The sequence below is a fragment of the Leptonychotes weddellii genome, chromosome 2 (genome assembly GCF_054177405.1).
Source record: "Leptonychotes weddellii isolate Sample4059 chromosome 2, ASM5417740v2, whole genome shotgun sequence".
NCBI lineage: Eukaryota > Metazoa > Chordata > Mammalia > Carnivora > Phocidae > Leptonychotes > Leptonychotes weddellii.
In genome coordinates, this window is record NC_138370.1 from 176549248 (window position 1) to 176563970 (window position 14723).

Consider the following 14723-nt stretch of genomic DNA (forward strand, 5'->3'; position numbering starts at 1 on the left):
GGGGAGCCTGCTTCTCCCTCTGCCTCTGCCTGCCACTCCCCCTGCTTGTGCTCTCTGTCAAATAAATAAATAAAATCTTTTAATAAATAAATAAAAAAATAAAAAAGAAAGAAGCACATATATACAGGAAGTCACTGAATAAACTAGACACAGGTCACTCACTTGAATAAAAAAATTGAAGGGAAAGAATTTAACTTGATGTACAATCAAATACCACATGATATTTATATCCAATGGTAGATGGTTCAAATTCATTCTAATGCTCTTATATTAAAGCTTTAATATGCAATGAGAGGAGAAAACACCTGAAAGGTTTCCTTCTTCATTAAAGTGCACGCTGCTGGATGGCCCAACATTAATAATGGCCTGAAGTCTGTGATGCCAGCAAGGCAGTGAGCATACTTTTAAGACCAGAGACCCTCGCTCCGGCGGGCAGAGCCCCCGTCCTTTCTGAAGGTTCTCCCTCGAGGCACGGATGCTCCCAGCCCCGTGGCTCAGAACCCAAAGGAGGGCGAGGAGCCTCGTGCTCCTCACAACACCTTCCTTGCCCCATCCCCGCTCACTTATGGACCAAACCAAAACTAACAGCCACCAGGCCAACTGCAACCCAGTAAGAACGGCCAGAGGCAACCACCACCAGAGGCAGAGTCCATGTTAGGGAGGGCTTCTCAAGATGGAAGGAAGGGAAAGGAAAGATTCCTGGCCCCCACTCTCGACCATGGGAACCCTCTCCTCTGAAATGGTACTGCCAATGGACTGTCCACCAAGAAGAGAGGAAAGACGTAACCAAGCCTCAAACCAAGCTTCTTTCATGTGATATAGGGCTTATGACGTCTACAACCTGAGCTGCTCTTAGCAACTCACATGGGTTCACCTACTGGTTCAGTGAGCTTGAAAATCAAAAGCAGAGTCATATTTGGGGAGCTTCTGAAGTATAACAGTATCTCAGAAATTTGTAAATCCTAACTCCTCCATTTCAGTTTGTACTAAATCTGTAAACGAGCACACCAAAACGAACAACATATAGTAAGATGCTACTTTGCAAATAAAACCAGAAGCCACATTCAAGTGTTATTTCACTTTGTTTTATAAACTAATCTCAAACTTACTTTATAACAAGAGAAAACTAAACCTCAAACCCCTAATAATAGCACAGAATCGGGGTTCCCAGTCACTGGGTAATGGCAATCCAACCCCTCCCTGCTCCTAAATCTTTTCCTCACCAAAGTGGACATACCCACTCAGCTGCCAAATCAAGCCCATGACAGCCCACCTCCGCCTCCTCGCTCCCACTCCCAGGGCCACCGTCCTGGCTCAGACCTCACTCTCCCAGGCCTGGACTACTCTGCCTCCCACATGGATTCTCGGTACGCACGTCCTTCTCTACTCCAAGGCAGGCCACACACTGTCACCAGGTTACTCTTTCTAATAAAGCACTCCACTGACCACATCAAAAATCTTTGAGAGCTCCTCACTGTTTACCAAATAAAGGACAAACCTCCCTGAATTGACCCTCAATGCCTCCCATTCTCTGAGGGCACACACCGGAGCCACCCTCCTCTGTGAGCCTGCAGAGGCTTCCTGGAGCCCCAGAGAGGCAGGGTGCTGCACTGTTTAAGAGGGCCCCTAATCTCCATACTCACCTACTAGCCACCACCTCCAGGAAGCCTTTTCTGCCTTCCCAGACAGAAGATACCTCAGTCTCCACAGTGCCATGATGACTTGTCAGCGTCTCTCAGAACTTAGAGTTTGTGCCATGTATTGAGTGATTTCTGTACAAACGTGCTTCCCCACCTGAGACCGTAAATTACATGAGGCAGGAGCACGCTGCCAGGCTGAATCAGATCCCCACTGCATTTTCCTATATAAATGAAAAGGAACATGTCCCATTTGCTTGGGCCATGAGTCTGGTCTCATCAGAAGCATATAACAACACTCAAAAGAAGACAAAAGTCTAGGACCTGACCCCCAAGTGACCATGTCTATATTCCTGCCCCTGCCTGACATCCCAGCCAAGGGCCATCCCCACACTCTCCCAAGCCTATCCTTCCTCTGCCACAATGAAAGCAAATCTAGCCAGACCCTGATCTGGCTTCAGCCTGCTGAACCTGAAGACTAGAGCATCTGAGGAAGCACAGATCTAAGTATAGCTAAACCCCACCATGCCCACCTTCAAGCAGGAAAAAGAGGTCGAGACTGACCTCATCTTCACGTCTGGGACCATAACAGGAGAAACTAGAATCTCTGCACTGGGAGGCCTAACACAGGGGAAATAGGACAGGAGATGGCCAGAAAGACAACCCAGGCCTTAGGTTACGACCCAGGGTCACGGCCAACAACCACCACACATATACCAAGCTATTCAGTCCAGCAGTTCTTGGAAATAGGTCACTAAAGAAGACAGGCTTAGGGGTGCCTGGGTGGCTCAGTCGTTAAGCATCTGCCTTCAGCTCAGGTCATGATCTCAGGGTCCTGGGATCGAGCCCCACATCAGGATCCCTGCTCAGCAGGGAGTCTGTTTCTCCCTCTGCCTCTATCTGCCGCTCCACCTGCTTGTGCTCTGTCTCTCTGTCAAATAAATAAATAAATAAAATCTTTAAAAATAAATTAATTATTTAATTAAATCTCATTATTAATAATATTTGTTACCACTTGGAGGACCAGTGAGTGGCCAGGATGGTGCTAAGCACATCACCGCCTTTGATCCTCACATACACGCTCACACACACCACCAAACTTCGTCTGATTCCCTTTGTAGGTAAGGAAACTTAGGCTCACAGAATTAAATACATTTCCCGAAGTTGTTCAGTTAGTAGGGGACAGAGGCAAGATTCAAACACAGGTCCCCTTGACTCCCAAAATCCATGTATGCTCTATCTGCCTGGCAGAGGGCCTCAATCTCCTTGAACGTAGCAGGAGGGGGTGATCCTCTTTCTGAAGAAGGCTGGGCCCATGAAGGAGAAAGGAAGGGTAACTGCTTGGCCAATGTAAAATGTGACCACTGTCCAGAGAAAGCCCTGAGAAGGACTCCAAAGAACAGTTTCTTTATTGAGATCCCAACGAGAAGGGAAATATTCAACTGATCTACATTAGCTTGTAGTCCTTGGTTTATCCGGCCAAATGAGGAAAAAGCCTGCAAGGAAAATGAAGAGATGTGGGCTCTTCTCCAAGACTTATCTAAATTTCAGGGGCGGAATTGGAAGCTGCAGGGGAAAAATAAGAAAACTAGAAAGGTCCAATAAACAAGGATCCCTGCAGAGAAAGAAACAAGGAAAACGTCCGGAGAGACCTACAGGGCTAACCACAGAGCCGGCGCACCAACAGTGGGAGTGCTACCTGAGTCCGCACACACAACCCAAAAGGCCCAGTCACAAACGCAAAGGTGGCCTAGAAGAAGGTGACCAGGATGCGCTGGGACACAAAGCAGGAGAAGGGCAGAATGAGAAAAACAAGGACAGTTTTCCAATACAGTAAGAATTATGGAAGAAGGCCTTTATCTTCAAGGGCAGCAGAAAACAGGAGCTTAAAGCTCTGGTGGTCTTGGCCACAAAGTCAGCCTCTCTCAGCGGTGTCCTCTCTCCACCCGCAGCTCGCCTGTGGCCCAAGCGCTTTGGCCTTCTGGCTCTGCCGTCCTTCCCTGGGAACTCCTTCGCCCAGCCCCGCCACACCAGCCCCAGCTAGCCTGTTACAGAAGCCCCGTCTCCTGAGCAGGTCTCCGCAGGGGCAAGGAAAGCAGACGAAGGAAGAGGGGCTAGAGACACCACAGAGAAACCACAGACGGATTCCATTTACCCGTCCCCTGCCTCCCCAGGGCCTCGTGGCTGCTCTAGGCTCTGCCCAAACAAAAGCTGGTGCCTTAGTGACATCTTCCCCAAGAACACCCAGGGCCACCAGCACTGCCCACGTGACCTATGCACTGCACAGGCTTCCGGGGAACGCACTGCCTTCTGAGTGAGCAGGGGTAGCAAGCACGCGGGCAGATAAGAGAGCACCGCCAAAGCACACACCAAATGCAACAAGCACAAACATCCAGGGGGACTGTGCCACTCGAAACAGAAGACAGTTAAGTTACAGCTTCTTCTCTCAGCCACAAGTCCTGCTCGGAGAGCACGGCTCACAGGGTCTTACTTTTATGACTCTGTTGAGGCACTCGTCAGCCACCATCCGGACATCCGACTCTGCATCATCACTGCACAGCAGAAAAAGTTCCATCGCGATGCCCAGAAGTTTCTGAAATTCTGGAGAATTTCTAAGTAAAAAAAAGAGAGAGAGAGAGAGGGAGAAACTGTCACAGCCAAGAGGAACCTACGAAGACGTGACACTGAAATGCAATGAGGTATCTGGTATCCTATATGGGATTCTGGAACAGAAAAGCAACATTACATAAAAACGAAGGTTAATAAGTAATTAATACTGATTCATTAATTGTGAAAAACATACCACAGTAATATAAGATGCTAATAATTGGGGTAACTGGATGTGGGGTATAGGGGGACTGTCTATACTGTCTTCACAACTTTTCTGTAAATCTAAAACTATTCTAAAATGTAAAAGCTTATTTAAAAAAAGAGATTGTACTTGCAACACAATTTCATTTTTTTAAAGGTTTCATTAAAAAAATCTTAAAAAGAACTGTTTTATATGTAATGAAACTCAATAAAATAAAAAAAGAGGGGAAAAAAGACACTGCTTCACTCCCAGATAGCCATCTGCTCTCTGCCAACAGGTTACTTTTACTCTTACTTACAATATGCTTGGAATCCTGAACACAGTATACCAATATAACTTTTTCACTCCTTTTAAACCTTGCTTTCGATGTGTTCCAAAGCATAACCATATCGCATTGCAGACTACACACGATCACGGCCAGGCTGTGGTTTTGTTCCTCTAGCTCAGTCCTACAAAGACTAGAGTCTATGTAATGCTTGCAAGTGATCTTACAATGTTTGACTGAGAGAGCCCGTCTGGGCTGTCACGATCCATGTGGTTGAACACTGTCGAGACAGAGACAGGCTGATGGGCCACGTTCGAGGAACTGATTTCACAGCACCGTGAAGAACTGCAAGTCAGTAATACGGCCCCTGTATAATGCTGTTAGTTTTGAAACCTCAGGCGCTTGGGTGGCTCAGTCGTTAAGCATCTGCCTTCAGTGCAGGTCATGATCCCAGCGTCCTGGGATGGAGCCCCGCATCAGGCTCCCTGCTCCGCAGGAAGCCTGCTTCTCCCTCTCCCACCCCCCCTGCTTGTGTTCCCTCTCTTGCTGTGTCTCTCTCTGTCAAATAAATAAATAAATTCTTTAAAAAAAAAAATCCAACTGCTGTTTCATGATCTCAACCTGGAATACTCTGAAATGGGGGTCCTCCCCCTTTCCCACTACATCCTAATTCCTACCAATGGTCAGAAGAGCCACAAGCCTAAGAGAACCAAAGGACCACCTTAGCAACGATCGACAAATACAAGCAAGAAACAAAACACCCAGCAGCACGTCAGACCTCCCACAAGCAGGAAAGGCCTCTCAGATGCGGGTAGAGCATTCAAATGCCGCCCCAAGCAGCGCTTGGCTACGGAACCACAGCGTGAGCTACATGTCTGATTTTATGCTTTCTAATGGTTACATCAAAAATAAAAAGAAACAGGTAAAATTAATTTTAATAATATATTTCATTTAGAGACGCCTGGGTAGCTCAGTGGTTAAGTGTCTGCCTTCTGCTCAGGTCATGATCCCAGCATCCTGGGATCGAGTCCGGCACTGGGCTCCTTGCTCAGTGGGGAGTCTGCCTCTCCCTCTGCCTGCAGCTTTCCCTGCTTGTGCGCATGCTCTCTCTCTGACAAATAAATAAATAAGTTCTTTAAAAAATAATATTTCATTTAATCCAATATATCCAAAATATGATATTTCAACATTTAATCAATATGAAGAAATTATTGATATACATAACAATCTTTTTCACAGTACATCTCAATTCAAACACAAAATTTTCATCAGCAATGTTATCTGTGTTTAGACTTGATAAAACCCACAGATAAAAGAAGGTTCACTTGCAAGTAATAAATAAGTTCTGAAGATCTAATGCACAACATAGTGACTATAATCAATTAATACTGTATTATGAACTTCAAAGTTGCTAAGAGACCGGATCTTAACTGCTGTCACCACAGAACAGAAACAGTAACTATGTGAGTCGATAAAGGGTCAGCTAAGACTACTGTGGCAATCAGACTGCAGTGTATACACGCATCAAACCGACACTCTGTATACTGCAAATTTAGTGTCATAGGTCAGTCCCGTCTCAATTAAAAGAAAAAAGTAGGTTCATATACCATTTCTAACCATGCTTAAAAGTTCTCCAATAACTAGACTGAATATTGATTTTTAAATTTTATTAATAAAACTGATACAGGACTAATGAGGTCACAGATTTCTTCCTGAGAGAGCTTTAGAAATGTCTTTCATGTCTGTCCATGTCACCTAAATTGTCAAATTTACTGCACAAAGTTGTTCCTAATACTCCCTTATAATCCTGTTAATATCTACAGAACCCATACTAAACTCATCTCCCTCACTCCAGACACCTGTGTGACTTCACTCTTTCTTGCCTGGTCGGTCTGATGAATCTTACGGACGCTCTCAAAGAACTCACTTCTGGCTTTATTGAGCTTCTATAGACTTCTCTGTTTTCTATAACTTCTGCTCTTATCTTTATGTCCATTCTTCTGCTAAATTTGGGTTTCATCTGCTCTTGTTTATCAAGTTTCCTGAGATGGAAGCGGAGGTCACTGATTTGAGAACTTTCTTTTTTTCTTACGACAGGCACCGAGTACTATGACCCTCCCTTGGATACACCGCAGTGACATACCTCAACTTTCGAAATCCTTTCTTTTTATTTTCGGTCAATTCAGCATACTTTCCGATTTCCCCTTTGACTTTGTCTGTGACCCATGGGTCATGTGGAAATGTGTTACTTGTGTTCCAGACTATCTTTCTGGAACAGATTCCAATTCAATGCCATCGAGGTCAGAAAGCATACTTGTATGAATCCTTTTACATTTAGAGACCTGTTGTATGGCTCAGCATGTGGTCTCTCTTGGCAAGTGTGCTGTGAGCATCTGAGAAGAGCGTGTCTTCTGTTGTTCTGGGTGGAGTGTCTATAAATGCCAACCAGGCCACAGGGGTGGGTACTGTTGTTCAAGTCTTCCAGACCCAGATTTTATGTCTGCTGCTCTAAGAATGTTTGAGAGAGGCTACTGAAATCGGACTATAATTGTGGATTTGTCTGTTTCTCCTTGCAGTTCAATCAAGTTCTGCTTCATGTATTTTTGAAGCTCTGTACTTAGCTACGTAAACATTTAGGGCTGCTATGCCCCTTGATGAACTGATGCCTTTATCGTTATAAAAGTGACCATCCTATTTCTGGTAACAGCTTTTGTTTAAAATCCACTGTCTGAAATTAACACAAGCACCCTGGCTTCCCTCTGATCAGTGCTAGCACGGTCAGCCTTTTTATTTTTCACTTTTAAGCTATTTGCACCTTTATACTGAAAATGGGCTTACTATAGGCAGGATACATGAGGTTTTGGTTTTTCATCAGATCTGAAGAAACCTGTCTCTTCTGTTTAATGTCATTATTGACATTAAGTAGATTTAAATCTACCATCACACTATTTCTTTCCTACTTACCCCAGGTGCTCTTTATTTGCCTTTTTCCCTATTTCTGCTTTCTTTTGGGTTGAGTATTTTTATGACCCCATTTTATCTCCTTTTTTGGTTTATTAGCTATAACTCTTTGTTGTGCTTTCAATTGTTGCCTTGCTTATAGGATACATCTTTAACTTATTCCAGTCCGCCTTAACGGCGTTACAGCACTTCACATACAACATGAGAAACCGACAGCAGTACTGGGTTCGTTTCCTGGGGCTGCTGTAACCGACCACTAGAAACCGGGTGGATGAAAACCACAGGTGTTCACCCTCTCGCTGTTCTGGAGGCCAGAAGGCCCAAATCAGTATCACTGGGCCAAACATCAAGGTACTTCCCTCGAGAGACTGCAAAGGAGAAGGGCTCCTTGCCTCTTCCAGTGTGGTGGTGGCCAGCACCCCCGGCCTGTGGCCTGATCTCCAAACCTGTCTCTGCTCCATCTTCACACTGCTGCACACACGCTTGTGTGTGCATGCGTGTATGTGCATGTGTGTGTGTCTGTGTGTATGTGTGTGCTGTATGTGGTGTGTGTGGTATGTATCTGTGTGATGTGGGGTGTGTGTGTGGTGGGGGGTGTGGGGGGTGTGTACGTGCATTTGTGTACATGTGTGTATGTGTGTGTTGGTGTATGTGTGTGTATGTGTGTGTTGGTATGTGTGATGTGGGGTGTGTGTGGGGGGGTGCTCTATGTGTGTGTGGTGTGTGTATGTGTTTGTGTGTGCATGTGTGGGTATGGTTGTGTACGTGGTGTGTGTGTGTGTGTATGTGTGTTTGTGTGTGTTTGTGTGTGAGATCTCCCTCTGCCTCCTTCTCATAAGGACACACATGTGGCTACATCTAGGGTCCCCCCAGACAACTCAGGACAATCTCGCCATCTCACGATCCTTCCCTTAATCACATCTGGGAAGACCCTTTCCCTTCGAGGTACATTTACACAGGATACCAGGGATCAGGACCTGCTGTCTCGGGGGCAGGGGCACTATGTGGCCAAACACAAGCTACAGCCAGCCTTTATGCCAATGTTGTCACACATTCTACTTCCACATGTCATAAGCCCCAAAATACGTGGTTATTAATTTTGCTGCAAGCAATCCATTAACTTTTAAAGAGATGGAAAATGAGGAGGCAGGTCTTCTAGTCACATGGCGCCAGGTTACCATGTCCCTGCTCTCCGATCCTCTGCGTGGGTCCAGATTCCTCTCTCATCTTATTTTCCTTCTACTGGAAACACTCTGTACTATTTCTTAGAGTGGCTGCCTGCTGGACATAAATTATTTCAGCTTTTGCGTGTCTACTTCACCTCTGTTTTTGAGAGACGGACTAACTGGCTATGCAGTCGCAGGCTGTTTTCAAGACTTTACAAATGACACCCCACTGACTGCTGGCGCGTATGGTTTTTCCAGCAAGGAATCTGCAGCCACTCTCACCTTTGTTCAACACAGCTCTTTTTAATGTCTTGTCTCTCTATATAACACATTCCATCTTTTCTCTAGCTTCTCAAATACATAAAGTAACTGTTTTCATGGTTTTGTTTTTTATTTTTTTTTAACCATCTGTGCAATTTCTGAGTCAGTTTCAACTGACCACTACGAATTTTATTGTCCTGTTTATATGCACTCCTGAGAAGTTTTGACTGGACACCGGATCTTCTAATTTTTACCTCGTTGGGCCCTATATACTTCTGAATTCCTATAAACACTCCTGAACTTTGCTCTGAGATGCAATAATGTTACTATGAAAGAGTATAATCTTGGGTTTTGCCTGTAAGCTTTATCAGGCAGGACCAGAATAACATCTTAGTTTAGGGCTAAGTTAGCCCCCATCATGAGGGCAAACCCTTCTGCATCCTCCAGCCAAGGCCCAGGAAGGATACCTGTCCACCGCGGCTGGTGTGAACAGGAGCTCTTCCACCAAGTGTTCCAGCAAGTGTTCCTCCTCATCCTTCTAGGTGATCCTACCCCAGCCCTAAGTTTTATCCTTATAAGCACCTGCACTTCCATAGGAGCTAAAGACTCAAGAATCCCTCCCCCTGCAGGCTCCAGGGATCATTCTGTGCAGCGCTGTCTTCTTTGGGATTCTCCCCAGCTGGCTCTAGCTGGCAGCTCTGTCTGTCTCTTCAAACATGCACCCCACGGCTCTGCCTGGGTTTCCCCTCCCCACATAACTCCTTCCACACAGTAACGGCGGGGGAGGGGGGAGTCATGTGGCTCCCACACTTTTCCATTTTTCGAGGACTGCTGTTGCTCTTTGCCTGATGTCTTGAAAACCATTGTCACATATATTTTGTCCATTATCAACTGTCTTAGACAGGAAAGTAAATCTGTCTTTGGTATTTATCTTACCAGAGCAAATATCTTTCTTGCTATTTTAAATTTAAGTTGTTAACATAGTGTTAATAAATTTTCTGGTCGGGGCACCTGGGTGGCTCAGTCAGTTAAGCGTCTGCCTTCAGCTCAGGTCATGATCCCAGGATCCTGGGATCGAGCCCCATATCGGGCTCCCTGCTCAGTGGGAAGTCTGCTTCTCCCTCTCCCTCTGTGTGCTTGCCCTCGCTCTCTCTCTCAAATAAACAAATCTTTAAAAAAATAAATAGGGGCGCCTGGGTGGCTCAGTTGGTTAAGCGGCTGCCTTCGGCCCAGGTCATGATCCCAGGGTCCTGGGATCGAGTCCCACATCGGGCTCCTTGCTCAGCAGGGAACCTGCTTCTCCCTCTCTCTCCCTCTGCTTGTGCTTTCTCTGTCAAATAAATAAAATCTTTAAAAAATAAATAAATAAATAAATAAATTTTCTGGTCACAAACACACATTTCTAACAATCATCTTTTATAAAGTTAACTAACATTCCCTTCTATAAATGTATCTTACTTTTTCAATTCCCCAACTGGTAAGTCATTATTTTTAATTTTCTAATGGGATGAACAGCACTGCACGGACGTTGTCACACTTTCCCGAGGATAACGTCCTCAGGTGAGACTGCCACAAAGATGACAGTCTGAAGCTTGATATTTTTGCCAAACTGCCTTTTTTAAGAAGGTTGTATCACTTCTGACAAAAATCCTTAGTATTTCTTTTTTTTTTTTTAAAGGTTTTATTTATTTATTTGACAGAGAGAGACACAGCGAGAGAGGGAACACAAGCAGGGGGAGTGGGAGAGGGAGAAGCAGGCTTCCCGCGGAGCAGGGAGCCCGATGCGGGGCTCCATCCCAGGACCCTGGGATCATGACCCGAGCCGAAGGCAGACGCTTAACGACTGAGCCACCCAGGCGTCCCCTTAGTATTTCTTAATGTTTGTCAGTTTGACGGATGGAAGCTATTCTTGTTTTCGCTTTGGTCTCTTTCCCCTGATGACTAGTAAATGTGAATATTTTCCCACAGGAAACAAAAAATACATGTCAGCTGTCAGGTTTACTGGCCCACACATATTTCTTACTTCCTGAACCACCTGGTCATGTTCTTTGCCTACCTTCCTATTAGGCTGACAGTCTTTTCCTTAATGATTTATAACTGCTCTTTATACAGCTATTAAACCTTTGATATGTACACTGTCAATACCATCCCCAAGTTGAATTTACTTTCAAATCTGATTAAGGTGGAGTCTGACATACTGAACCATATTCCAGTCAAAACAATGTTTTCCTTTATATTATTAGTCTTCCTCCGCCTAAGATCAAATATCCTAGTTTTAATAATAATTTCATTTTTTTACATCTAAGTAATTAACCTGACATTTATGTCTGTTTGCAATATGAGGCACAGACATAATTTTCCTCGAGTCATTTGGTTCAATAACCTATCGCTTCCCTTTTGATACAAAATGTTATCTTTACCATAAATTCACACACACAGATGCACACATACACTCTCCTAACTTTCTATCCCAAACCATTAATGTCTAACAACTAATTTAACATTGTGTACATCACCTCTCACCATACTGCTGATGTTTCCGATTTTCTTTGCAACATTCATGTATTTATTCTTGCAGGTGAACAAGTTCAAAAATACCCCTACTAGAACTCTGATCAAGGCTATTTAAATTTATGGATTAATTTAGAGAAAACTCAGCTTTATAATAAAAAGTCTTCCATTTAGGAAGGAAAGTAGTCATCTATACCTTTCAGGAAAACCAACAGCAGTCCACATGTTTTCTGTATATTTCTTGTCAGTTCCTTGAAATTCTAGATGTTGGTGCCACTGTGAATTGGATCTTGAACCCTGATATTTTCTGACTGACCTACGCTAATATGTGGGAAACCTATGGATTTCTGTATATTTATTTTTACCTAACCACTTTATCAAGGTGCAAACGCTTAGAAAAGGGTTCCCAAGTACTCCCAAGAGGAGACTTGTGAAAAACAAATCCCCAGACTACACCTGAACAGAAAATATAAGTGTGTTTGGGAAAGAGGACAGTGAGGTATCTTCATTACTGTATTTTTGACAAATTTTCTGGATGATCTTGACTCTCATCCATATTTAGGAACTCGTAGGTCAGACCACCAAATTGGGAGCTGAAATACACTAATAGTCACAATATCCATGAAGTTTTAGATGACTTCCCACATTAAAAACTCCAGAAGCTACCACTGAAATAACCCCACTGGAGACAAAGTTAGTATATCACAGAAGCTACAGAAATGTATCAAAGATTTAGTTATATTCAAGGAGAGATCACAGGAAATACCAGCTATAAGAAAGAGTTGATAAAACACTATATACATAAATAAAATATCTACTTGAGCTCTACACTCTGAAATTCCTGCAAAGTATGGAAAGTATCTTAAAACTAAATTATTCTTTGGTCTGATGGCACCAAAGACGACCTCTCTGGATCCATAAAATATCCCATCAACATGTCCCTCCGTAGAACAAGAAGCATGACTATCAGCATTACTCCATAAAAACAGAAGAAATACACTACTGTGAAAACCACTAACAGCTACTATTTTGATTTAAGATGGCAAACTGAGCCACAAACCAATCCTAAGATATCCCAACATACTTTACTAATATTTAAATCTAAGCCGACATTCCATCAATTCCACTGAGAATGAGCAAAAGAAACTCAATAAGTACAGAGCAGGAAGCATTCCAAGTGGAAGACAGCTTGTCTTTTGGGTCCATAAGCTTTCACAGTGAAATGTTCCTGGACTCCCGGATGCTGGAGGTCAGATGGGCAAAACTCTGCTAGGGCAGCAGGAGAGCAAATGTTTGTCAGGGATCTAAGTCACTTCACATGAAAGCAGTGACACCTGGTAGCTCTGGACAAGACCCGTCACAACCCTATAGAGCTCTCGCTCCCATGCGACTAACAAACAGGGATGCAGCGTCACCCAATCTCACAAGAACCCCAAAAATCAGGACTTACAGTTCACAAATGCAGACTGAAAGGAGTTAAATTTATCCAAAATCAGCTGGCTTATAAGGAATAGAGATGGAATTCTTTTTTTCCCTACTTTTATCACAGTGTTGTTTCCTACAACAGCACGCTAACTTATAATTTTTATTTTCAGCACATACTCTCATTTGTTATTTCATTTGCTTCCCACATTTCTACAAATTAGAAAGAGAAATCATCCACCACATTTCCCAAACGATGGAACAAGTTCAGCTAAAATGAACTATTATATGCGAAATCACTTTGAAAATATAAAATACAAATGCAAGGTGCCATTAAAAATAAGTGAGTCACTAAGTTTCTGTCAGTACTAAAATCAAGATTGTTATTCTAACAGATTATAGAAGCTCTTTCCAGCTTCCAAGCAGGACAATAATGTGAATTACTTGTTCCAAGAGAAAGAAAAGCAAGGAGAGAAGTATTTCACCCATATCCAACCAGGTAACAGAATTCAGAAACCTCAGGCACATCTGTCTCCTACTGAGGCCCTAGAAACAGGCCTGAAATATTTACCCTCCACAGCCACTAGGAACAGTGGCTGGAAAGACAGACAACCGAAAGCAAAGAGAATGAGGAGAGTTAGCAAAGACTGAAAAGAAGATGCCACGAGTTCACCACAAAAGAAAGATGAAGCAAGGGAGACTGGCCTACAGTCCGCTGCCCAGGGCCCCGCAGATCCCCAAGCGCAGGTGAGCAGGCGCCGGCCACTGCTGGGCACGCCGGAACAGCAGCAGGGTGCCAATGAGAAGCAAACACAAGACGTGTCACTGGACAGTCTCCTGCCTGTTCCAATTATTGCCACAATGTAAAAATATCAAACAGAAGATTTTTCAGTGATCACAGTTACCAAGAGTGCTAACTAAATATAAACACCCTGTTCAATTATCATAATGGTTACAACTCTTGTTCATTAAGTTACAAAAAGGAATATGACTCCGTATAGCTATAGCCAGAAATATGAGAAAATGGGCCTTTAAATGTCTTAAGAGAACTAGGGAGACAAAGAATATTCTAGCCCATTAGGAACAAAAATACAGGCTTAATTTTTACTAGAAAGTTCGAAGTGCAATTACCTGAGTGACTGTGCCACTATGTTTTCACATATTGTCAGACAATGGTTCACGCGGTCTTTCTTGGTGGCTGAGAGTTCCTTCTTTCTAAAAGAAAAAACAAGGGAAAGTGAACATGTACTGAATTATCCACTCCACCGATTTCCACATATCATTCATTCATTCCACAGCACTTCCAGACCACCAGGAAGAAACCGCATACTTCATGCTGGGGGCAGAGTGGGGTCAGCTCAGGGAGGCACAGATGAGCTCAACCAAAGGCTTCCTAAACTACACGGCTCCACAGAAAAGTTGGGTCATGTCACTGATGCACCTCTTTTTCCCATTTTAGAGGAGAAACTGCAGTGCGAACAGTGACTCGCCCAAGATCACACCGATGGAGGGGGCATGTGATTCAATGCAATGCAGCATCATCGCTACTCTTCATACCAAGCTGCCTCTGCTGCTCAAGATCACGTTGTAACTGACGGCTGACCTCCCACTCTTGGTGGGGAGACTGACCACTTCTACACCCCCAGACAGCTTGGAAGAAGCCTCCTGTAAGGACTTCTGGGGCAACA

The 14723-nt window shown here is 43.9% G+C and overlaps 1 protein-coding gene across 4 annotated transcripts in view; it reads right to left on the reverse strand.

The window, feature by feature from the left end:
* HTT (huntingtin) overlaps positions 1–14723 on the reverse strand; it is a 139679-nt gene that overhangs the window by 112303 nt on the left and 12653 nt on the right. For all 4 annotated transcript variants that reach the window (XM_081812704.1, XM_081812703.1, XM_081812705.1 and 1 more), the window contains exons 2-3: positions 14167–14250; positions 4129–4249 (exon numbers count right to left, since the gene is read on the reverse strand). In XM_081812704.1, the coding sequence (XP_081668830.1) occupies positions 4129–4249; positions 14167–14250 (205 nt within the window). The remainder of the gene's footprint in view (positions 1–4128; positions 4250–14166; positions 14251–14723) is intronic.